The sequence below is a fragment of the Schistocerca americana genome, chromosome 2, assembly GCF_021461395.2.
Source record: "Schistocerca americana isolate TAMUIC-IGC-003095 chromosome 2, iqSchAmer2.1, whole genome shotgun sequence".
NCBI lineage: Eukaryota > Metazoa > Arthropoda > Insecta > Orthoptera > Acrididae > Schistocerca > Schistocerca americana.
This window is the reverse complement of record NC_060120.1, coordinates 556,378,610-556,406,171: the sequence shown is the minus strand read 5'-3', so window position 1 is coordinate 556,406,171 and position 27,562 is coordinate 556,378,610. Positions and strand designations below refer to the sequence as shown.

Genomic DNA, 27,562 nt, shown 5'->3' with positions numbered 1-27,562 from the left:
TACCTAAATTTCATATAAAATTTACTGTATAACGATATCTCATTTAATTTAAGTACGACATAGATGTCGTATGTAATATTGAGAAATATTCGGTCTTTCGCGACTGTAATAAAAGTATTATTTACACCGGACGCGTTTGGCTTTATTTTAAAGCACTTCAATCAAGGAAAGGTATGGCACATACACAATGGTACTCATGTTCTCTTTCTTGTTTTTGTTCCACAGTCGCAGTTTTACCAATGGTACTGAAATATATTCCTCTTCTGCAACTGTAACAAGGGGCTTATTTAGATCAGACACGTTTCTCTCTTTTGAAGCATCTTCAGTGGACAGTATTTTGTCTCCTCCATTGCCAAGTCACCTTTCGTAGTTTTGTGCTGCGGTAACACAATATTCAACGTTTGTGTTGGCAGATCAGTGTTTTAGCAAATAAATGATGTTTGTGTGTGCCACACAAAAATTATATTTGACATAGCTCAGAGCACTTCACTGATAGATGGTATATTCAAGTCCTAATGTTTTTGCAAGTCCACAGTTTTGTTTAATGTATTTTGTCTACTTCCTTTTGATTGATTGAAGTGCTTTAAGGGGCTCCGGAAAGGCTCAAAATCACGAAAAGTTCAATTTTTTACTTTTTTGCGTTTTCTGAATCTGCAGACTATTACCTTTTAATAGATATATAATTTATTCAATTCCGAAGACTACAACTATTTTTAAATTTTTTTTGAAATGTGTTATATATGGGCGTGACCCAGTGTGGCGCTGTTAAACTGCTGTCAAACGGTGTTATTATTAACGTCCGTGTTCATCAGATACATTTTAGTGATGTGAGATAAAGTATGTGTTGTGGCTAACCTGTGATGGTTCAATATATATCGCTGGTGTGATTGTCGATTGTTTCATGTTTATTTACTCTGTTGTTATCTCGAAAATATTCGTAATTAATTCCGTTTCTTGAGTCTCTGTTTTGTTGAAGTATAATAATGAGTAAAAGTAAAGTTATTAGAAATCCTCTGAAGGCTTTTAAGAAAAGGAGAAATGTTGGAAAGCCAAAGGTATGTGTTATTACTGTAAACAATAAAGACGATAACCAAGTGAGTGAACCTAACCTCTCAAGTACACCTGCCCATAGCAGTCAAAGTGGGAAAGAAAATACTTCACAGAAGAAGCTTGGTTCAGTGAGTGAAAACTATGAATGTTTTATGGGCGAATCGGATGTGAATGAAATATTTGATATGTCGGTTCTCAAAGGAATTTTTTCAAACTGTATAAGATGTATTCATTGTAGTGAAGTTGGTCTGGAACTCTCCATAATAAAGCACGTAGGACTTGCTAGTGAAATACAACTGAAATGTGATAAGTGTTCATACATGACCACCTTTTGGAACAGTGTTGCAGTAACTGCAACTGAAGAAAATGGTAGCAAAATCTATGAACACAACAACGAGCGATGCTTGCTTTAAACAAGGAACGCCTTCGGGCTGCAGACAGGGCTGTAAAGAGTCTAGAAATACAAGCAAGAGTAAACAGGAGGAGGAACAAGAGGAAGCTGGAGGAGGAGTTTGCAGAGGATGAAGATAATCCATCCTATGGACCTGGAATGCACTAAAAAGTTAATCCAATCTTTGTCGCTCGATTCCCAAAACTTTTATTTTTCTCATACTAATTACATGTTTTCTAAGGATCTTCCAAACATATTTGTTTCAAACTTTCAGTAAATGTTACACAGTACCTTCTGCATAATTTAACACAGCCTTTTTCCAAAAAACTGTATATTTTTGAATATATAAATAAAAAATTGCAAAAAAATGTTGTGAATTTTCATTACAATTGAAAAAAATCATCTTTAATAACTGAACTAAAATTTTGTAAAATCCCTGTGTTAAGTTGTAGCCCATATTCCAATAAATAATCTGTAAAATGTTCAACTTGCTACCTCAAATACTTTGTGAGGAAAGATGTAATTTATAAGTGTTATTTTAACATTGCAAGTATAGGGGTTCCGGAGCCCCTTAAAATAAAGCCAAACGTGCTCAGTGTACATAAAACTTTTGTTACAGTCGCGAAAGACGGAATATTTCTCAATATTACATACGACACCTATGTGGTACTTAAATGAGCTATTGTTATACAGTAAATTTTATATGAAATTTAGGTATCTTGTCCACATTTCATTCTCAACATTGTGGCAACTAAAATCGACCATACGGAAAGTATACCCTGTGGACTTTTACCTCTGAAAACTCTTCAAAATTTCGTGCAATGGTTTACTGTATTTAATGCTGCGTAATAACTGTGTTGAACATCGAAACAAAATTAAGTCATATATGGGGGAAGGTATCAGTCAAGAAGATGTGTAAAAATCTAATTTTTGGGCCAAATAGTTTTTGTGGAATCGATTGATAAGAGTGTCAAAGCAGTCGGAACACGATGTGTGTGCACAGGCGAGCAGTGCAGTGACAAAATCGCGCACAGCGCGGAATGCAGGGAGCACGTCTTTGTAGCAGCGAAAGGGTTAATGCGGCCGTGATGGCTTTACTTCATGAACTGCGCGCTCCCCCCTAAACGTGAGCTTCCGAACTACGCTATACTATGGCGCTGCTTCTATTGGCGCGTGCGTCGTGTGCAACTGGCAACGCAGCAATCTCCCGCATCTGGGCGGGCATGCGCGAGCCGCCAAGATAAAAGAATTGAACTATAGTGGCACCAAAGTTAAGTGTCCAGTTCATAGTGAATGAGACAGGAACTGAGATTGAGGGTAGCAAAGCAAAATGTGAAGTGCTCAACCTCGTTTTCAAATGTTCCTTTAAAAGGAAAACCCAGGAGAATTGTTCCACTTTAGTTTCGTACCACTGAGAAGATGAATGAGAAAAGTATTAGCGTCAGTGGGGATGACAAACAGCTGAAATCGTTAAAGTTGAACAAAACTATAGAGCCTGATGTAATCCCTGCCAGACTTTATACTGAATTAGCAGCTGAATTAGTTAACTATATCTATCGTAGGTCCCTCTAACGAGAAACCTTGTCCAGTTGTTGAAAAAAGGTGCAGGTCACACCTGTCTAGAAGAAGGGTAGTAGAAGTGATCCACAGAACCACTGTCCAAAATCTTTGACATTGATTTAGTGTAGAATCTTAAAACATATTCTGAGCCTGAACATAATGAGGTATCTTGAACAGAATGACCTCCTTAGTGCCAGTCAGCATGAATTCCGAAAACATCGATCATGTGAAACCCAACTCGCACTTTTCTCACATGACATGCTGAAAGCTTTGGATCTAGGCAATCAGGTAGATGCAGTAAACCTTGATTTCTGAAAAGCATTTGACTCTGCGTACCACACCTGCACTTATTGTCAAAAGTACGATCATATGGGCTATCAAGTGAAATTTGTGACTGGATTGGAGCTTTCTGATAGGGAGGACGCAGCATGTTATCTTGGATGGAGAGTCATCATCAGATGTAGAAGTAACTTCGGATGTGCCCCAGGAAGTGTAGTGGGATCCTTACTGTTCATGTATATTAATAACCTTGCAGACAATATTAATGGTAACATCAGGCTTTTTGCAGATGATGCAGTTATCTATAGTAATATACTATCTAAAAGAAGCTGCATAAATATTCGATCAGATCTTAATAAGATTTCAAAGTGGTATAAAGAAGATTGGCAATTTGCTTTAAATGTCCAGAAATGTAGAACTCTGCACTTTCCACAACGAAGAAAGAGGAAAATAAAAAAAATGGTGTCCTATATCAGTCAGTCACTGTTGGAATTGGCGAACTCGTACAAATACCTGGGTGTAACACTTTGTAGGGATGTGAAATGGAACGATCACATAGGCTCAATTGTTGATAAAGCAGTTGACATACCTCGGTTTATTGGTGGAATACAGGTGCAATCAGTCTACAAAGGAGGCTGCTTACAAATCACCTGTGCAGCATGTCCTAGAATATTGCTAAAGCGTGTGGGAGTCGTACCAAGTAGGACTAAGTGGTAATATTGAACATACAGGGTGTTACAAAAAGGTACGGCCAAACTTTCAGGAAACATTCCTCACACACAAAGAAAGAAAATATGTTATGTGGACATGTGTCCGGAAACGCTTACTTTCCATGTTAGAGCTCATTTTATTACTTCTCTTCAAATCACATTAATCATGGAATGGAAACACACAGCAACAGAACGTACCAGCGTGACTTCAAACACTTTGTTACAGGAAATGTTCAAAATGTCCTCCGTTAGCGAGGATACATGCATCCACCCTCCGTCGCATGGAATGCCTGATGCGTTGATGCAGCCCTGGAGAATGGCGTATTGTATCACAGCCATCCACAATACGAGCACGAAGAGTCTCTACATTTGGTACCGTGGTTGGGTAGACAAGAGCTTTCAAATGCCCCCCATAAATGAAAGTCTAGAGGGTTGAGGTCAGGAGAGCGTGGAGGCCATGGAATTGGTCCGCCTCTACCAATCCATCGATCACCGAATCTGTTGTTGAGAAGGGTACGAACACTTCCGACTGAAATGTGCAGGAGCTCCATCGCGCATGAACCACATTTTATGTCGTACTTGTAAAGTCAAATGGCTCTGAGCACTATGGGACTTAACAGCTATGGTCATCAGTCCCCTAGAACTACTTAAACCTAACTAACCTAAGGACATCACACAACACCCAGTCATCACGAAAGGCACGTGTTCTAGCAGCACTGGTAGAGTATCCCATATGAAATCATGATAACGTGCTCCATTGAGCGTAGGTGAACGAAAAAAAAAATGGCTCTGAGCACTATGGGACCTAGAACTTAGAACTACTTAAACCTAACTAACCTAAGGACATCACACAACACCCAGCCATCAAGAGGCAGAGAAAATCCCTGACCCCACTGGGAATCGAACCCGGGAACCTGGGCGTAGGAAGCGAGAACGCTACCGCACGACGACGAGCTGCGGGCAGGTGGACGAAACTAAAATGAGCTCTAACATGGAAATTAAGCGTTTCCGGACACATGTCCACATAACATCTTTTCTTTATTTGTGTGTGAGGATTGTTTCCTGAAAGTTTGGCCGTACCTTTTTGTAACACCCTGTATACAGAGAAGGGCTGCACGAAGAGTGATATGTTTGCTTAATATGCACGTGAATGTCACAGAGACGAAGGAACTGAACTGGAAGACGCTTGAAGATAGATGGAAACTATCCTGAGAATGTTTATTAATATAGTTTCAAGTACTGGCTTTAAAAGATGACTATAAAAACACACACTACAACCCTCTATGTATCACTTACATAGGGAGGGATCGTGATGATAAGAATTACTGCACACACACAGGCATTCAATCACTCATACTTTTGGTGCTGCAAACGTGAATGGAGCAGGAACAAATGGTACAATGAGACGTACATTCTGCCATGTGTCTCATGGTAGTTTGAAGGGTATAGATGTAGATGTGGTAGTAAGCAGCTATCATTTCGCATTTGCACATCGCTTGGCTTCATACAAATCAAAGAAGCCACCCTCCACATTCCTTTCTGTATACACACTATTCTATGACCAGGCCGCACAGAGGAAGCACCGCACACACCTAACAGCATGCTGAGCCGCTACAAGGGGAGAATATGCAGCAGTGCAGAGAGCAGAAAGGGTGCCACAAGTACCCCGTGCATCAATAAGTGTTCATCCATAAATTACATCACTCCAATTTCATGTTTTTTTGGACCCACTCTCCTTGTCACAGGTGGCCACATTTGTGTGACCTCTTCCACTGGTGGGATGTAACACATTGTATAATTTCAAATTTAGAAATTATGAAATTAAAAGAACTTACAAAATTATTTATCTATTTCTATGTAAAGAACTTTTTTTCATAAATTCAAGAATAACTCAACTGTTTTTGAAAATTTACAAAACAACAAAGCAAATGAACTACACAAAAATTTTATCATCTTATGTTCAAGGATTTTGAACCGGTTGCCTTTTATTGTTTGTGATTGGCACAGCAGTCACTTCATTCTCAATTTGGGTAATATTAAGAACATTCAACCACACAGCATCACTATCGTGTATCAAAGAACTCCCCTGGCACTTCTAGCTGCAGTTCTTTGAGGATGAACCTTCGTTATGGGCAAAACCTCTTGTTAGTAGCTCTTATGCTTGTGTTGGTTAGTGGCTTTGTATGATGAAAAATGCAGGCCACAGATGCCACACGATAGGTTGAATAAGTATGCATCGACACTGGGACAATAGCCATCATACGAACTTGCTTCAAATGTGATTATCCAAAATAGCTCTAGTAACAATGAAGCAAATTTACCTTCCGACTCATAATTTATTATGGGTACTCGTCTGAAGTCTGTTTAACCAAAACAGGTGGTGGTAAAATTTCCTCTCGTAGTAATCACCACAGGCTAGATCGTTGCACATCGGAAAGTGCGACAACGTCGTTTTTTATAATTTGTAAAAAAAATTGTGATTCACATATGTGATTTGCGTACCAAGTACCGTCATTTTCCAGTGTCTTAGCCTGTATGATATCCAGTCTGGTTTCTGTTGGCACAATGTATTCGGAAACCACAGGAGAATCGTCAGTGACAAATTGTCTCCAAATATTATATTTATATATCTTTTTTATTCCATCGAGTGAAATATATAATAAATAGCGTATACCTTCATTGTTTTAATACAGATCTCAGAAAAACAGCGGAGTTTTAAATCAGAAACTTGCTTATATACATTTGTGAATAGGCTTAATTCTTGTAACGTCTTTATTGATTTTCGGTAATTTAATTGATTTATTCTAGCTAAAGTATTATTTTTGCCATGAGTGACAAGTGCCATAGAATTGTTAGTTCTGGGGTTTGGTATGATGGATGCAGTAGTTTTTTTCACTGGGGGGACTGCAGTGGCGTGGGTGTCGGGAAAGTGGATCAGGCTCATCAGTGGTTATGTAGGATTTGTAGCAGAGATAGGAAGATAGTGGAACAGGAGGGGAAAATTGCTGCCCTTCAGGCTGAGCTAGATCAGGCTAGGGAAGATCTGGACAGGTTAAGGAGGGAGAAGAGCAAAGAGAGGTGGGAAGTGGCAACAGGTAACAGAAGGAACAGGCCTGGAACTAAGTCTGACAGTTTTGTGGTGAATGTCAAAAATAAGTTTGACCTGTTGCTTCAGTTAGAAACTGATGAGCCTCAAGCAGAGGCAGGACACAACAAACTTTCAATAGGAAATTGAAAAAGAATGTAGGAAAGTCATCGAAAAGGAAGAAAGTTTTGTTGTTATGCAGTTCTCACGCCAGAGGTGTAGGCCAACTTCTGCAGGAGGAATTAGGACCAGAATACCAGGTCGCAAATGTTTTCAAACCAAGTGCTAGTCTGCATCAGGTGACAGAGGATTTAGGTTCACTCTGTAAAGGATTTACCAGGGAAGACACCGTGGTTATTGTGGGAGGGCCAGGGAACAGCATCAACAGAAATCCTGGGTACAGGATAGAGTGTGAGCTGGCTGGGGTAATAGCAGGAAATTTAAAGGGGGAGGAACTGCCATGAATGGTAAAATACCAGTGGTTGCAGGTGTTGGAGCAGCACCTTTTTTAGGATAGGTAAGACAGAAAGATGTCAAGTTCTGCGAGAGGTCAGGATTGAATCAAATCTTCAGTTTAGGAAAGAAATTCAACAGCACAATTCTAGCACATTGGATCAACAATCACAGCTGTCAATTATAAATTTTCACCAATCACCAGAAATTTTATCTCCACCAAGTTGTATCTCAGTCCTAGGTAATTGCATTGATGAATTAAAGTCACCCAACCCAGTTGACATAATCTGCCTCTCTGAACACCATGTGACCACTGGTATAGGAACTAGGCCTAAGCACAATGAGAAACTCAGACAGGAGCGTACTGCAAATGTTAGAATAAGGAAAGGTTCTCATAAAAGTATAATTAAAAATAATGTAAGTATATTTCATCAAAATATTGGGAGTTTAAAGAATAAAATAGATGAGCTTCTGGTTTGTTTAGAAGATTTAGAAGCTGAGGATTAAATACATATACTATGCCTGTCTGAGCATCACATTGTTATTGATATGGATAAGGTAAATGTAAGTGGATATAAGCTCTCTGCACATGTAATGAGAGAAAATATGGAGAAAGGAGGAGTTACCATATATGTCAAAAGTTATCATTGTGCAAAAAGTATAGAGACAAAAAAGTTTTGTGTAGAGAAACATATAGAAGCATGTGCCTGTGAGCTTAAATTAAATAAAGGCACATTTATAATTGTAACTGTCTATAGGTCCCCATCAGGAAATTTTCATCTATTTCTGAAAAATTTGGACTCCTTGTTGTGCTATCTGTCAGACAGGGGGAAGCAAATTATTATTTGTGGGGACTTCAATGTAGATTCTCTGAAAGAGGGTAATAGGAAAAATGACCTTGAAGTATTTCTCGGTTCTTTCAATTTGACACCCGTTATTGGTTTTCCTACTCGGGTGGTAAAGGATAGCAGCTCACTGATAGATAACTTCTTTATAGACCAAGATTAGTTTAACCAGATAAATGCTCAGCCTGTTGAGAATGGTCTTTCTGATCATGGTGCACAGCTAGTTACAATATATGACATAGCTCCATTCAGCAATACTAAACAGTCCTCCAAAGTAGTACGTTCAGTCAACGATTTAACAATTGCAAATTTCAGGGAAAGCCTACAGCAGTTAGACTGGGATGAGGTGTACCGTGAACCTGATGCCAATTTAAAATATAATTTATTTCATGACATTTTTGTAAATGCATTTGAAAACTGCTTCCCCAAGAAAATAGTTAAATATACTCATAAGAAACCTTGTAACAAACCATGGCTTACTAAGGGTATAAAAATATCTTTTAACCGGAAAAGGGAAATGTATCTGACAGCAAGAAAGAGTAGTGACCCAGAAACTATCAAACATTATAAAAACTACTGTGTTATATTAGGAAAAGTTATTAGAAAATCCAGAAGTATGTGTATCATGTCTGAAATCAGCAACTCTGATAATAAAATTAAAACAATTTGGAATATTATTAAAAGAGAAACAGGTCAACCAAGAGCAGAGGAAGACAGTATTACCATCAAATTGAATGAAAACTTTACGAACAAAAAGTCACAAGTTGAAAATATTTTTAATAATCATTTTCTAAATGTTGTGGATATAGTAGGATCCAGGTGTTCATTAGAAGATGCTAGGCTGTTAATGGAAGAGGCCATACCTATGCAATTTGATACAATTGAAATCTCACCCACTTCTCCCTCTGAAATTAGGAAAATAATAAACCTGCTTAAAAGCAAAAACTCACATGGAATTGATGGCATTTCCAGCAAAATACTGAAAGCTTGTTCTCAACAGATAAGCAAGATTCTCAGCCACCTGTGTAATAGCTCTCTGGAACAGGGCATCTTCCCTGATAAACTGAAATATGCTATTGTTATACCTTTGCATAAAAAGGGGGATGGATCTGATGTCAACAATTACTGTCCAATCTCCCTTCTAACAGCTTTATCCAAAATTTTTGAGAAAGTAATGTATTCAAGAGTAGCTTCACATATCTGTAAAAATGAAGTACTAACAAAATGTCAGTTTGGTTTCCAGAAGGGTTTTTCAACAGAAAATGCCATATATGCTTTCACCAATCAAATTTTGAATGATCTGAATAACCGAACACCACCCATTGGGATTTTTTGTGATCTCTCAAAGGCTTTTGATTGTGTAAATCATGAAATTCTGCTAGAGAAGCTCAAGTATTGTGGCATGAGTGGGACAGTGCACAAATAGTTTAATTCGTACCTAACTGGAAGAGTGCAGAAAGTTGAAATAAGCAGTTCTCATAATATGCAAAGATCAGCACATTCCCCAAACTGGGGAACTATCAAGAATGGGGTTCCACAAGGGTCAGTCTTGGGTCCTTTGTTGTTCTTAATATATATTAATGACTTGCCATTCTATATTCATGAAGAGGCAAAGTTAGTTCTCTTTGCTGATGATACAAGTATAGTAATCACACCTGACAAACAAGAATTAACTGATGAAATTGTCAATACTGTCTTTCAGAAAATTACTAGGTGGTTCCTTGTAAATGGAGTCTCACTGACTTTTGATAAGACACAGTACAGTGAATGGTATGACGCCATTAATAAATATAGACCTTAATGGGAAGCATATAGTCAAGGTAGAATATTCCAAATTTTTAGGTGTGTCCATTGATGAGAGATTAAATTGGAAGAAACACATTGATGATCTGCTGAAACGTTTGAGTTCAGCTACTTATGCAATAAGGGTCATTGCAAATTTTGGTTATAAACATCTTAGTAAATTATCTTACTACGCCTATTTTCACTTATTGCTTTCATATGGCATCATATTTTGGGGTAATTCATCACTGAGGAATAAAGTATTTATTGCACAAAAGCGTGTAATCAGAATAATAGTTGGAGTCCACCCAAGATCATCCTGCTGACATTTATTTAAGGATCTAGGGATATTCACAGTAGCTTCTCAGTATATACACTCTCTTATGAAATTTGTTATTAACAACCAAATCCAATTCAAAAGTAATAGCAGTGTGCATAGCTACACTAGGAGAAAGGATGATCTTCACTATTGAAGATTAAATCTAACTTTGGCACAGAAAGGGGTGGATTATACTGCCACTAAAGTCTTTGGTCACTTACCAAATAGTATCATAAGTCTGACAGATAACCAACAAGTATTTAAGAAGAAATTAAAAGAATTTCTGAATGACAACTCCTTCTACTCCACAGAGGAATTTTTAGATATAAATTAAGGGAAAAAATTATAAAAAAATAAATAAATAAATAAAAAAACACAAAAAATAAAAAAGTTGTTATATTAACTTAAGTATGTTGTTAAATTAACTTAATTACGTAATGTATTGGAAAATTTGACTCGTTCCACATCATTACGACATATGGTATTCATGATCCATGGAACTAGTATTAATCTAATCTAGCTAGCACGACGCTTGCACTTCAATGTTCGGCTTTTGTAGCTCGAAGTCGATTAATGGAATCGAGATGTGAGGCGAAACTTTAATGTTTTAACACAACACCTATAATTTCGCGAGGAAGAGATGCCATTCGTTGCTCCATTCTGTTAAATGCATTTCTTCGTGGCAATGTCGATAGTATCTAAGTCAAAATCTGTAAAATGTTGTACAGTTGAAGCTATAGCTCGCACGTATGGTGGATTTTCGTTGGGACCATCATGGCAAGTGAAAATAAACACAGTTTTTACAAAACCTCTAGTTCTCATTAGCTTTTTGAAAGTTGGTAATTCACGAAGTCTACATACGTCTACGGCACGAGTTTCTGTGATCGAAGGATGCGTTCCCCTACGAAAGCCGAGAGTATGTCATAGCTTCGGGTTTCCCTTCACCATCTTTCTTTCTTACAATACCAACATAAACAGAGGGAATAAGTTTGTTTTGTTTTACCACGAAATCATGGCACAATAATTTTATACAGTAGTCAAGATGCATTAATATTAGTGCTTGAGCGTTTGCTGCCGTAATACCCTATAGCACACGTGCTTTGTCATCCATAGATAAAAAGAATACTTGACCAGGACCAAAATTGAAGCGTAAAGATTCGATCTCGTGACGAAGCAATTGACGCACCACCACCGTGTCTGCGCCAGAAGACCAACAACTGCAAAAGGACCACATGGAGCAGCCACAACGAGAATCTGTAACCGATCACCAAGCATGCGTAACAAAGGTCTTCAGAGTTCTAACATTCCACCAATCACAGAGGCAGAAGGGGACTCCGAGAAGACACTCTTAGTACATCTCGAGATGACTGCACACACTGAGAAAACGCAACGTGATCTTAGATTTTGGCAACTGAGAGTTTTTATTATTGTTCTTAACTAAACGTTTGTCACCAAATCTCTTTAGGCATCTTGAGTGCTTTCGAATATTTTGTACTGTCACTTCTGTGGTTAAGTCAGCTCTGCTTCAGAGACCATATCTTTGATGTGAAAAAACGTATTACATCCCAACGGAAAAAAAGTTATTAACCCTGTCTCACGAATAATAGAGGCACTGACGACTTTTACTATTGAACTTGATAATGGCGTAAAAAAAGACAGGCCTTTTCTTTACCTTATTTTAGTCAAGTTCTAGCGAAACGCTTGCGGGATGACACTGAGTGTGTGAACATGTGCACCCGTAAAAGAGTTAGCAGGTAGCACAGCATTTTCTTTCTAAGTTTAACATCTGTTTAATAGAACAACTTCACTCCGACTTTATGTTAGACCTTGGAGCTTGGAGACACGTATGACTACAGTGAATCGACGAAGTTTAACTTTATGTTATCTCGATTGTTGTGGAACGTCAAAACATACGTGACAGGTGGAGTCGTTCGAATCACGATCCATCGACTCATGTGTCGACCTTGAATATGCGCTACCTCCGCCAATGGGCAAAGACCACGATTGTCATGGAACCGTCCTGAGCTTACGTTTGTAAGAATGGCAAATACGTGAAGAGGCGGTGGCGTGTATCCTGAGCGTCAAGCGATTGCTTGAGGATTGAAGGAATGGAAGCTCTACAACCGTCTTCGATCAAAATCTGGCCTGCATGGTTATCGGTTTTGGTGCTAAGTTCTATGTACAAAGGTTTGTGTTAATATCATAACCTCTAATTTTGCAATTGTGAAACTGAGTGAATGACTGACAACAGTTGATACACGTTCTTTATTTTTATTGTAAAATTACTGTCTGTTGGATAGCATGAAATTCTTGAGTCAGCACAGACTTACTTACTTGCACAAAGTATTCAACATTGAATGTTGTGTATAAAAAATTGAAAATTCTTAAGTTTGTACAGTGGTGATTGGACCCTAGCAGTCGTAAGGATTTGATGGTTCTAAAAAGATGATAGGCGACGAAAAACTGATATCATACCGAAGATGAATCAAAAGAAAAACATCCCATGTAGGTGCAGTTCAAGACTGTTGACAACTTTTGTACTGCTGAATGAACAAAATGTATACACTATTAGCTGTGAGAGAAGCCTTCAAAGAATAATGCAGAACATTTCATCAGATATAAAACGCAGATGTCTTGAACTTGTTTTGTGTAAAGTTACTAATCATGCAACGAAAGCATATATATACTACAGAGCATTTGTTGTTAATGGGACATAACACATCCTTTCTGAGTAGCATTATGTGGTGCATTAAAGAAAACGCATTCATTTTATATCCCCCTCCTGTGTAACAGAGATTAATCCACATTTGGTGTTATTAATGGAAATATTGTGGCTGCTTGTATAAGATTAATGTATTGCCAATCAAATTTTTTGGAATCAGTTAATATAAAAATACAGCAAAAATCATCTTATTTACTGTGGCGTGCCAAAGCAATACAGTGTCATTTTGTTGTTGTTGTGAAAAGCTTTTCAGTGTTTCACCTGCAAGATGTTTTAAGTCTTAAAAGTATTTACCATATTTATTATTGTGAATGTACATGTATAGTACTGACTGAGAAAAACTTTTGTCAGTAGCAGTGCAGCAATGTTTTTATATGACAAACTGAGTGTAGAAAGTGGGGAAGAGAGGTAGATAAGGGCGACTATGCTGTGGTGATTTAAAATGAAACAGTTTTGGTCTCATTTCACTAGGGATGCACTTTCTGTCATCAGATTGTTATGATGTCTCTGTGTTACAGTAAACATAAACAAATATTTACATGTGCTATGTTGTGTATTGTTTTTTAATAGAAGTAGTTTGTCAGCCATGCATTTACAATCACAATTTAGCATTCCACTTTCTGTGTAGAGACTGAGAAAATCTTCATTATATAACATTTGTCAACGGGAACATCAAATTCCACCGGTCTGCTTTGACCCGTGATGTAATCGTGTTGTGGTGTGTGACATCACTACGGAGCAGAGTTTTTGAGTTTGTTTTGATTGTAGACATTGTGTTGTTGTATTTCATGGTGTCCTCTGGTGGTAGATGTGGACGTGCTGAGTTTGATATGTGGTACTGAGTTCATTTAGGTTTTGGTTGTCATCATGCTAACATGGTTTTGAATTTACGTAGTTGGTGTGGTTATGTGAGTTGTGGAAGTATATTTGTGTCAACTGAAGAGTGGGATACAACCTGTCGGCTTTGACCAATGACTTTATAGTTTACTCATAGGTATTAATGTCTTTATTTTTGAGTCATAGATAATATATCGGTTATCTTTTGTGGTGAAGCAGCATCATCATAAATTAAAATATATGTTGTTGTTGTGGTCTTCATTCCTGAGACTGGTTTGATGCAGCTCTCCATGCTACTCTATGCTGTGCAAGCTTCTTCATCTCCCAGTACCTACTGCAGCCTACATCCTTCTGAATCTGATTAGTGTATTCATCTCTTGGTCTCCCTCTGCAATTTTTACCCTCCACGCTGCCCTCCAGTACCAAATTGGTGATCCCTTGATGCCTCAGAACATGTCCTACCAACCGATCCCTTCTTCTAGTCAAGTTGTGCCACAAACTCCTCTTCTCCCCAATTCTATCCAATACCTCCTCATTAGTTATGTGATCTACCCATCTAATCTTTAGCATTCTTCTGTAGCACCACATTTCAAAAGCTTCTATTATCTTCTTGTCCAAATTATTTATCGTCCATGTTTCACTTCCACACATGGCTACACTCCATACAAATACTTTTAGAAATGACTTCCTGACACTTCAAGCTATACTCGATGTTAACAAATTTCTCTTCTTCAGAAACGCTTTCCTTGCCATTGCCAGTCTACATTTTATATCCTCATTACTTCGACCATCATCAATTAATTTGCTCCCCAAATAGCAAAGCTCCTTTACTACTTCTAGTGTCTCATTTCCTAATCTAATTCCCTCAGCATCACCCGACTTAATTCGACTGCATTCCATTATCCTCGTTTTGCTTTTGTTGATGTTCATCTTATATCCTCCTTTCAAGACACTATCCATTCCGTTCAATTGCTCTTCCTAGTCCTTTGCTGCCTCTGACAGAATTACAATGTCATCGGCGAACCTCAAAGTTTTTATTTCTTCTCCATGGATTTTAATACCTACTCCGAATTTTTCTTTTGTTTCCTTTACTGCTTGCTCAATATACAGATTGAATAGCATCGGGGACAGGCTACAACCCTGTCTCCGTCCCTTCCCAACCACTGCTTCCCTTTCATGTCCCTCAACTCTTATAACTGCCATCTGGTTTCTGTACAAATTGTAAATAGCCTTTCGTTCCCTCTATTTTACCCCTGCCACCTTCAGAATTTGAAAGAGAGTATTCCAGTCAACATTGTCAAAAGCTTTCTCTAAGTCTACAAATGCTAGAAACGTAGGTTTCCCTTTCCTTAATCTTTCTTCTAAGATACGTCGTAGGGTCAGTATTTCCTCACGTGTTCCAACATTTCTACGGAATCCAAACTGATCATCCCCGATGTCGCCTTCTACCAGTTTTTCCATTTATCTGTAAAGAATTCGCGTTAGTATTTTGCAGCTGTGACTTATTAAACTGATAGTTTGGTAATTTTCACATCTGTCAACTCCAGCTTTCTTTGGGATTGGAATTATTATATTCTTCTTGAAGTCTGAGGGTATTTCGCCTGTCTCATACATCTTGCTCACCAGATGGTAGAGTTTTGTCAGGAGTGGCTCTCCCAAGACTGTCAGTAGTTCTAATGGAATGTTGTCTACTCCCGGGGCCTTGTTTCGATTTAGGTCTTTCAGTGCTCTGTCAAACTCTTCACGCAGTATCATATCTCCCATTTCATCTTCATCTACCTCCCCTTCGATTTCCATAATATTGTCCTCAAGAACATCGCTCCTGTATAGACTTTCTATATTCTCCTTCCACCTTTCTGCTTTCCCTTCTTTGCTTAAAACTGGGTTTCCATCTGAGCCCTTGATATTCATGCAAGTGGTTCTCTTTTCTCCAAACGTCTCTTTAATTTTCCTGTAGGCAGTATCTATCTTACTCCTAGTGAGATATTCCTCTACATCCTTACATTTGTCCTCTAGCCATCCCTGCTTAGCCATTTTGCACTTCCTGTCGATATCATTTTTGAGACGTTTGTATTCCTTTTTGCCTGCTTCATTTACTGCATTTTTAAATTTTCTCCTTTCATCAATTTAATTCAGTATCTCTTCTGTTACCCAAGGATTTCTATTAGCCCTCGTCTTTTTACCTACTTGATCCTCTGCTGCCTTCACTATTTCATTCCTCAAAGCTACCCATTCTTCTTCTACTGTATTTCTTTCCCTCCATTCCTGTCAATTGTTGCCTTATTCTCTCCCCGAAACTCTGTACAACCTCTGGTTCTTTCAGTTTATCCAGGTCCCATCTCGTTAAATTCCCACCTTTTTTCTGTTTCTTCAGTTTTAATCTACAGTTCATAACCAATAGATTGTGGTCAGAGTCCACATCTGCCCCTGGAAATGTCTTACAATTTAAAACCTGGTTCCTAAATCTCTGTCTTACCATTATGTAATCTATCTGAAACCTTCTAGTATCCCCAGGGTTCTTCCATGTATACAACCTTCTTTCGTGTTTCTTGAACCAAGTGTTACCTATGATTAAGTTATGCTCTGTGCAAAATTCTACCAGGCGGCTTCCTCTTTCATTTCTTAGCCCCAATCCATATTCATCTACTACATTTCCTTCTCTTCCTTTTCCTACTATTAAATTCCAGTCACCCATGACTATTAAATTTTTGTCTGCCTTCACTACCTGAATAATTTCTTTTATCTCATCATAAATTTCATCAATTTCTTCATCATCTGCAGAGCGAGTTGACGTATTAACTTGTACTGCTGTAGTAGGCGTGGGCTTCGTGTCTATCTTGGCCACAATAATGTGTTCACTATGCTGTTTGTAGTAGCTGACCCGCACTCCTATTTTTTTATTCATTATTAAACCTACTCCTGCATTACCCCTATTTGATTTTGTATTTGTAACCCTGTATTCACCTGACCAAAAGTCTTGTTCCTCCTGCCACCGAACTTCACTAATTCCCACTATATCTTACTTTAACCTATCCATTTCTCTTTTTAAATTTTCTAACCTACCTGCCCGATTAAGGGATCTGACATTCCATGCTCCGATCCGTAGAACGCCAGTTTTCTTTCTCCTTATTACGATGTCCTCTTGAGTAGTCACCGCCGGGAGATCCGAATGGGGGACTATTTTACCTCCGGAATATTTTACTCATACATATGACTGTGTTGAAATATATGACTGTCTTTTAAAGACAGTGCTAGACATTGTGTTTGTCCCAATTCATTCTGTTCTTAATTTTATCCTTAGTGAGTTTGAGACCTTTTGGAAGAATTATTTTTTCATTCTGGACAATTTTTGTTTTTTGATTTTCATTTATATAAGTGTGGATTTATCTATCATAACTGCAGTACAGGGCACAAATTTTACAGTTGTCACTTTTTTTCGCCTTCGCTAGCACTAGTATTACTATGATATTTTCAGTTGATGCTACTACTATCTAAGGCAAAAAGACCGACATAATGAAAAATTTGTATCACATAGTATACTAGTGCTAGTGCGGGATACAAATGTTATTTAGGATACAAATTTTTGGAATGTTGCTTTTCTTTGACTTCGCTAGCACTAGTATCCTGTTCTTTGGTTGCCTTAAATATCACAACTGAAGAACAGGATACTATCTTTGCAGTTCAACTGAGCTACAAGATGACAATGTTACGTATGTTGGTTTTCTTCATTTTTGCTAGCAGTAGTATCCCATTCTTCAGTCGGCCTAACTAGATCAACTTGGAGTATGGGACATATTTTACAGTTGTCAGTTTTTTCACTGTTACTGGTAATACTATGATACTTTTCAGTCAATACTATTAGTACGGTATATTGATCAGTTTCACTTATGGACCGTCTGACAGCAACTGAATAAAACACAATTTTAGTGCCATACGCGTTTCGCCTTTATTTCCTGCAAGGCATCATCATCACACATAACACAGAAAAACCCACAAGCACCAACACTCCACAGCCAACCGAAAGTACATAAAGACGGAATGCCAATGAGACCTGTTATCAACTTCAAGAACGCCCCAACATACCGCATAGCCAAACACCTCCAAAAGTTAGTTACAAACCACTATAAAGTAGAAAACAACAGAACAGTGACAAACACAGGAAACCTAATAGAAAACCTACAGAACATACAGATACCACACACAGCATCACTGATTTCATTCGATATAGAAAATATGTATACCTCCATCCCTATCACAGAAACAATAGAAATCATAGAACAAAATCTCTCGTCCCACAGCAACCTCACCACAGACGCAATAAAAGAAATAAAAGATATGCTCAGACTGACAACTGAACAAAACTACTTTCAGTTTGAGGAAGAATATTATCTACAAACTGATGGACTGCCCCTGGGATCCCCAATATCAGGAACACTAGCAAACATTTTCATCAGTCACCTTGAAAATCAGATATTTGATAAGATAACCACAAATGAAAGTTTCAAAATCATATATTGGTACAGATACGTGGATGACATTATTTGTCTGGTAGACAAGCCAAGTGAAAAAATAGATGAACTCCATTCAGAAATAAACAAAGCGCATAAGAACATAAAATTCACACTTGAAAAAGAAAAAGAAAATCAAATAAATTTTCTTGACATTACAATTAAAAAAGAAAATGGAAAACATACATTTAACATCTTTAGAAAACCAACAGCCACGGACACAATAATACATTCCACATCCAACCACCCCCAAAGCCAGAAACTTGCAGCACTAAGACACATGTTACATAGATTAAACAGAATCCCACTCAGCAAGAGAAACTATGAACAAGAAATGAACACGATCATACAAATAGCTAGGAACAACGGGTATGACACACATGTGGTACACAGGCTCAATCAAAAAATAAAAACACAAATAAAAAACAAACACAACATTTCCACAATACAAAAGAATTCACAAGCTGAAAACTTACAAACACACTCAACAAACACACGCAGTGACAACACCACACAGAAAAGAACCAGATGGTACACCATGACCTACACACATAAACCAACACACAGAGTTGCAAACATCCTAAAGAGACAGGGCTTCAAAATAGCATATAAGCCTGGGCAAACCCTTCAATCACACCTAAGCCAGCCAGCTACCAAGAGGGACAAATTCCAACAATCAGGAATATATAAACTTGAATGTCAAAGTTGTGATGCTGTATACATAGGCATGACATGCAGGAATTTTGAAACAAGATACAAAGAACATATCAGATGTTGGAAGTATGAAACAAACCATTCCACATTTGCAGAGCATTTAAAACACTACAACCATCATCCTACAAACACGGAACAAGAAATGAAAATAATGAGAATAAGCAACCATGACAAACACCTTATACAAATGCAAAAAAACTTCCACGTCCAGAAAGCCATAGCAGAAAACAAACATGTGATAAATGAACAAACACACATCAGAACAGGTTCCCTACTACACTTAATAAAGGATATGATAACATGAATATATAAATACAGACAGACAGACACACACACACACACACACACACACACACACACACACACAGACACCGACACCCCCCCCCCCCCCCCCCAAAAAAAAAAAAATACACGAACAGACCACAGATACTTCAATAGTTACACTCATAAGTTTGGCAGTAATATTCGATCTTTGGCAAAAACATTTGACAGTCGGCAACAGAAACCAAAACATTGCAGTAAAACAAGCGTTCAGTGCATAGTGCTGTGGAATGTGGAAAAAACAGCAAATTGGCACTCATAGGAAGAAGAACAACACAAAAAATGCAACAGGAGCGTAATATGTAAGAAACTGTCTACGCAACCTGTAAGTACAGTTCAAAACATTGCTACTTAATAGGAAATACCAACCACCAGAACTGTTTATAACCTATAGGCACAGTGACAAAAATGTAAATAAAATAGCTAACATATGTACATATTCCAGGCCACTGATGATGCCTTGCAGAAAATAAAGGCGAAACGCGTATGGCACTAAAATTGTGTTTTATTCAGTTGCTGTCAGACGGTCCATAAGTGAAACTTATCAATATACCGTAGTATTACGCGCAACTGAGGAGGACAGGACCACAAAAGTTGAAGATGTCAATACTACTAGTATTGAAGGCGAAAAAAGAATGTATAGGTCAAATGAAGTATGGGATACCAGTGTTATGTATGTCGCTTGTTTTCACCTTTGCATAGTTCAACTGAGGTACAGGATGCCAATGTTACATGCATCGATTTTTTTTTATCTTTGTTAGTATTAGTATCCTATTCTTCAGTTGACCTATATAGGTCAGCTCGAATACGGGATACAAATTTTTCGTATGTAAGTCTTTTCGCATTTGATTGTACTAGTATCAACTGCACATTAGGATACTAATAGTAGCGGAGGAGAAAAAAGCAACAACTGTAAAATTTGTATCCTGTAATTCAGATGACCTGTACAGATCAACTGAAGTTCACGGTACAACTCATATTTGTCAACTGAGGTAGTGCACACTAACGTTACTTCACTCCCTTTTCCTTCTGTTTTTCCACTAGTATCCCATTCTCTGGTTGAGCTACGTAGGACTCAAAGAAGCGATATGCCTAACATTATGTTCGAAATATCGATGTACATGATATATGTCTACCATCTGCTTTCCCTGTCTTGCATTCCTTTGTTTCTCAACCATTCATCTTTGCTGTAAAATCTGTGCAATACATCATCTCTGGTAACTTCTGACGTCATTGGTCACAGCTGACTGGCTGTATCCCGTTCTTCAGTAATCCCGTATTTTCAGTGAGTTATTAAGGGTGTTTTGTATGTGTTTGGTATTGTTTTAGTCTGATTAGTTTGGTGTTTGTTATGCAGAAAGATGTATAATCTTTTTTAATTGCTTTTGTGTTAGGTGTGGCTATGGCAGATGGATATGACAGTGAAATTCAGGGGTGTATCATTACATTCTGAGATGGGGGATGACATGATGGCTGCCATATGGTTTCTGCAGATGTTCGATCTTATTGCTGAATGAATGTTAGGTGTCATGTTTGAGGCAGCAACATGAGGTTGACAAAGATTTTGGCAGCTTGGACTAGGGATAATTTATATTTTGCCTTTATTCTACAGTAATTCTGATGTTTTGCAAATATTGTATATTTATGGGATGTCGGCTATTTTTAAATTGATATAGTGCAGTTATGTCTTAATTTTTGTAGTGAATATGGAATATTTGGGTTTTTGAGTTGTTGGGTGTTGTTTCCACTTTTCGGAGTTGTAGGTGTTGGTTTTTTGGTATTGATAGCTGCGGTTGATCTATACAGGTCAAGGGAAATGTCTGATTCCACTTTTGGGGGTTGGAGACATTGGTCCTGTTTGGTATCAAAAAGTTGCGGTTGAGCTACATATGTCAAGGGAAATATCCAATTTCTCTTTTCGTGGTTGTAGATGTTTTTTTTTTTTTTCGGTAGCTGCGGTTTAGCTATATAGGCCAAAGAACTTTTTCAATTTTTATTTTATTTATTTTTTTATTTTTTTTATTGTATACTTAGTTTGTTGCGCACCCTAAACCCCCAGTTTCCCGCAGTTGCCGTAAATTTCATTTTGAGTGAGATGTTATTCTGTAATTTTTATTTTTGTTCACATTATTGGCATGTGTATGTAGTGATGTCATTGTTGTCATTTTGTATATGCTGGAAGTAGCCGTTTCTGCCATGTTGATGATCTCATGGGTCAAAGCAGATGGATGAAATCGGAAGTGTCTATAATGCCCAATGTTGAAAAAAATTGAATGTCGCAGTAAAGAGAATATAATTTATTTGTATTTTTCAGGCTACAGGCCCCGAAAAAGCTTGTGCTTGAGATACATTTATTGTAGGTGTCCAACAAGGAAAAAATGGAAAAAAAATGTCAGTTGCCTTAAGAACATTTCTCCTCAACCTGCTTGCTGCTTTATTGTAGGAAGGTCTCTCATTTTTTTACCATTCAGCAATAATTACTTAAAATAACAGTGCTCCATTTCCATTTGTACTTGTGCTCCATCAGTGTAATATCATGGCGGAAGTAATTGCTATCTTCTCATTCTACACTGCCATATTTTGGTGAGAAGATGCAATCAATATACATGTGCAATTGCAATGACATGTTACTTTACTTTCTGCAAGCTTGACATTGAGCAAAAGTCAAAACTTTTTTTCAAAGTCTCCTGTGGAAACCATTCAGAACATATCTGTACTGTTTTACTGTTGTTTGTTAGCACCAGTTCATACTGAGTGTGTGTATTTAAAAAAGAAATCAGATCTTTGGATCAGTAAAAACACTTGCCTTCATTTTTTCAGTACTGAGAATGCAGAAGTTTTGATGTAAGTGAATGCAAGCTATTTCCAGCTCAAGTTTTTACAAAATTCTTCGTAAGTGTAAATCTGTATGTAATGACAAAGCAAAACTTTGTTTGGCTCCATCAGTGATTCATGCAGATTTTGATTCCAAGAATTATTGACTGTTTTGTGAAACAACTTTTTATTGCTCGAACATTGATTGTCCTTAGAATGGATATCACACCTACAAGAAATAACATACTTAGTGAAGTCGGATTACAGTCCAAATAATACGACAAATAACTTAAACATCACCGGCAGTCTCCAACCAATACAGCCTACTCCTATCAACAGATTTCTCATATATTGAATTGCTTCTTTTGTAATGCTAGCATATGCCTCCGGAATGAAAGCAAACTTGTTATTGTTGGGTAAAAGTGCAACTTTGTCATTTCATTGAAGTGTCAGTGAAGGTCGTCATTGAGCTACACTAAGCATCACATTCTGTGCGTCAAATTTAATTGTGTCTATGTCTGTATTATCTGAAGATGCAGCCTGTTTTAATAATGATTGCAGTTCTTTAGTTACAATGTGGAATGTAGATACTTTCATATAGTCATTCAGGTAGCTCCACTGTTTTACCCATGATGCTGAAAGTTCTCTCTCCCTGTTAAGAAGTTCTAGAGCCCTTATGAATTCATTGGGCCTACCTTGTTATCTTGTAAATTGAATTTATTAGAGGCTACAAAAACCTTTGCTAGAGGTTTACAAATAGGAACTTCTTTGTTGTGGGATCCAAGATAGATTTGCAGAATGTATAATTGGGTATACAATTGTTTTCATCCCTCTCACAGAGATTTTATTGTTTAGTGGGGAAATTGTACAAAAGTAAGTTGGGGTGAGGTTTAAGGGTTTGCTCCACGTGATCAGCTGTCAAGATTTCCTTTTATCCATGTGTTGAAGTTGCATGTACACACACTACAGCATTTAGATGGTGCCCTTTGTTGTCCTGATTTCTTATCTTACAGCCAGAAGTACAATAAATATTTTTATGCGTGAAATTCTGCACCTATAGAGAGATACATGATACAAACGAGTCGGGCGATTTACTGTCTGACTTTCGGAAAAAATATCATCCACACAACTCTGAAAATTTCAATAGCTGACAGGTGTGAGAATTATTACACAATCAGCTCTTCAGCCCATGCATCCAAGTTTCTGACACGGATAATATGCAGAAGAAAGGGAAAAATTGAGGACTTGTTGATGACAGTCAATTTGGCTTTAGGAAAGTGAAAGCACCATAGAAGCAGTTCTGACATGTGACCGATAATGGAAGCAAGACTAAAGAAAAATAAAGCATTCGACAATGTCAAATGGTGCAAGATGTTCAAAATTATGAGAAAATTGGGGTAAGCTATAGGGGAAATACGGTTAAAAAGAGTGTAAGGCAGAGATGCAGTCTTTCATCCAACCTGTTCGATCTGTACATCAAAGAAGCAGTGAAAGAAGGAAAAGAAAGCTTCGAGAGTGGAATTAAAATTCAAAGTGAAAGGATATCAAAGATATGATTTACTGATTACATTGCTATCCTCATTGAAAGTGAAGAAGAATTACAGGATATGCCGAAGGGAATGAACAGTGTAATGAGTATGGGTTGAAAATAAATTAAAGAAAGGCGAAGGTACTGAGAAGTAGCAGAAATGAGAACAGCAAGAAACTTATCAGGATTGGTGATCAAGTAGATGAAATTAAGGAATTCTGCCACCTAGGCAGCAAAATAACCCAATATGGATGGAACAAGGACAGCAAAATCAGATTAGTATTGGCAAAAAGGGCATTTCTGTCCAAGAAAAGAGTACTGGTATCAATTAGATCTTAATTTGAGGAAGAAATTTCTGAGAATGTACATTTAGAGCATAGCATGTTATGGTAGTGAAAAGATGGACTGTGGGAAAACTGAAACAGAAGAAAACCAAAGCATTTGTGATATGGTGCTACAGAAGAATGTTGAATATTAGACGGACTGATAAGGTAAGGAATGACGAGGTTCTCTGAAGAATCGGTGTGGAAAGGAATGTGAGGAAAAGACAGAGGAGGAGAAGAAGGAACAGAATGGTAGGGCATATGTTAAGACATCACAAAATAACTTTCATGGCACTGGAGGGAGCTCTAAAAGGTAAAAACTGTACAGGAAGACAGAGATTGGAATACATCCAACAAATAATTGACGACATAGGTTGTAAGTGCTATTCTGAGATGAAGAGGTTGGCACAACAGAGGAATTCCTGGTGGGCTGTGTCAGACCAGTCAGAAGATTGATGATAAATAATTAAAAAAAACTTGTGTCGGTTTTTTCAGGCTTGGAAGGCCTTCTCTGAGCTGTAACACGAGCTTAGATGTTTTCAATTGTGTCCCTAATGCTTCCTTTCCAGACCTTCTTTTAAGTGAGGAACTGAAAAATGTCTTGGGGGAGCCAGCTGGGACTGTAGGAAGGATGGGGAAGCAATATGGTGTGGGTCCAGGTCAGAAACTCGCTGACAGTGAAGGTGCTGTGGCTTGGTGCACTGTCATGATGCCATTTCCACTCATCCTCCTATTCAGTTTGTTGAGCACTTTTGAGTAGGAAGCTGTGTTCACTGTTGTCCTGGTGAGTAAGAATTTATGATGAACAGTGCATCTGACGTCAGAGAAGACAATGAGCACGGTTTTGATCCTTGACTTGCTCATATGTCTTCTTGGGGCAGGGGGATGTGTCGACTTGAACTCTGCCTTTTTTTCTCCAGGTTGTACTCAAAAGTTCATGACTATGATAATTGAGTTTAAAAAAATTAGGATAATTTACACACACATTCCAAGTGTTCTTGGTACCAGAGCATTTGTATGGCCATTTATTCATCGGTCAACACTTTTGGACCAGTTTGATGCATACCATATTCATGTCCAAATCCTCAGCTGCAATGCATTAAACAATTGTTTTCATTATGTTTAAAGTTTTTGCAATCAATTTGATGATTCAACTGTCAGTCAGAAAGTAAGAATTCAAACAATCTAGCTCACATGTCTCATTCTTGTTGATTCGGGATTTTGATACGCGCCCATTGCGGGGGTTCGTTGGTGACGTCCTCTTGGCCCTCCTTGAATGACTTGTCATCTGAGAACTTGTGATTTGGACAGTCAGTCACTCCCAAAGACCTGGTGAATTAATGGAAAAGTTTCAGTGGTGGAAGAGGTGGAGAGATCGAGCAGATGTTTGATGACATAAAGGAAATTATTCAGATAGCCCTAGTTAATGGAGACAAAAGTTTAATTTGATGGTTGAGAGGAAGTCAGTCGTAGGGAGAGTTGGAAAAGTGGGAGGAGGAAATGGATTGGGGAAAAGGAATGAAAGAGGAAGCTGCCTGGTAGAATTTTGCACAGAGCACAACGTAGTTATCGTTAAAACTTAATTTAAAAATTGCGAAAGATTGCTGTATATTTGGAAGAGACTTCAGGACTCTGTAGGAATTGTGAAAGATCACTGTATATTTGGAAGAGACTTCAGGACTCTGTAAGGTTTCAGAAAGATTACAAAATGCTAAGACAGATTTTGATACCATATTTTACACAGTAAGACACTTCCAGGGACAGATGTGGACTGTCACAATAATTTATTTTTTATGAACTGCAGGTTAAAACTAAAGAGATTATAAAAAGGTAGTAAATTAAAGAGATGGGACCTGGGTAAATTGAAAGAACTGGAGGTTTTTGGGAGTTTGAGGGAGTGTTATGCATTGTTGAGCTGAAATGAGGAAATGGAAAGAAAGATGAAATAGTGGATGTAGCAGAGCATCACATTGCTTAAATCCCTAGATAACTGAGAAGATATTGAATTAATTGACGAAAGGAGATAGTATAGAAATGCAGCAGTGCTACATGCAATGGTGAATACTTGCCCAGAAACTGAGATTGGCAGAAAATGCAAAATGGGTAAGCAGAAGTGACTAGAGGACAAATGCAAGGCTGTAGAAGTAAGCATGACTAACGGAAAGGTATGTGCCACCTATACGTAAATTAATGAGACCTTTTGAGGAAAGGGAGTATCAAGAGTTCGGGTGTCAACCAGTGAAAGAAGCAAAGAATAGAACACTGAAAGGTGGAAGGTACATATGGAGGGTCTGTATAAATGAAACAAACTTGAGGATTATATTGGAGAAAGAGAGAAGGAAGTAGATGAAGATGAGATGGGAGATATGATACTGTGAGAAAAATTTGACAGTATATGAAAAGACCAAAGTGAAAACAAGACCCCTATAGTAGACAACATTCCCTCAGAATTACTGAGATTCTTTGGAGAGCCAGACATGACAAAATTATTTTTTCAGGTGTGCAAGATATATCAGGCAGGTGAAACACCGTAAGATTTCAAGAATCGCAATAAGGCTGGTGCTGACATGTGAATATTACTGAACTATCAGTTTGATAAGTCATGGTTGCAAAATATTGACGCACATTGTTTACAGAAGAATGAAAAAACTAGAAGAAGCTGATCTTGGGGGAAATGAGTTGGGGTTCTGGAGGAATGAGGAACACATACAGCAGTACGGACCCTGTGGCTTGTTCTAGAAGATAGGTTTAACAAAGGCAAACCTACATTTATAGAAAGCTTTGGATTGCTCACTTTGAAATTCTGTAGATAGCAGAGATAAGGTACTTAGGGTGGAGGGTTACTTACAACTTTCACCAAAACCATAGTAGAAGGTTATTTGTGAATTTCACCAAAACCAAGACTGCAATGGTAGGAGTTGAAAGATATAAAAGGGAAGTTGTAGTTGAGAAGGAAGTGAAGCAGTGTTGTTGCCTATCACTGATATTATTCAGCCTGTACATTGAACAAGCTGTGAAGGAATCAGAGGAGAAATCTGAAAGATTTAAAGCTCATGTTTGAGGTTTGTCAGTGCCATTGTAATTCTATTATAGAGATGGCAGATAACTTGGAAGAGCAGTTGAACCAACTTGGTAATGGAAGGAAGGTTGAGGGATAAAAAATTGTAGGAGGTGACCAAGTTTTCAATACAGTAAGCAGGTTGGAATGGTTGATAGGACACATACTGAGACATTAAAAATTTGTCAGTTTGCTGATGGAAAGAAGTGTGGGTGAAAAATTTTTTAGACAGAGATCTAGGCTTGAATACAGAAACAGGTTCA

The 27,562-nt window shown here is 37.9% G+C and overlaps 1 protein-coding gene across 1 annotated transcript in view; it reads left to right on the top strand.

The window, feature by feature from the left end:
* The first annotated feature begins 12,461 nt into the window (after positions 1-12,461).
* LOC124595211 (dnaJ homolog subfamily C member 3) overlaps positions 12,462-27,562 on the top strand; it is an 82,468-nt gene continuing 67,367 nt past the window's right edge. The window contains exon 1 of the mRNA XM_047133851.1: positions 12,462-12,661. Within this exon, the coding sequence (XP_046989807.1) occupies positions 12,583-12,661 (79 nt within the window). The 5' untranslated portion in view covers positions 12,462-12,582. The remainder of the gene's footprint in view (positions 12,662-27,562) is intronic.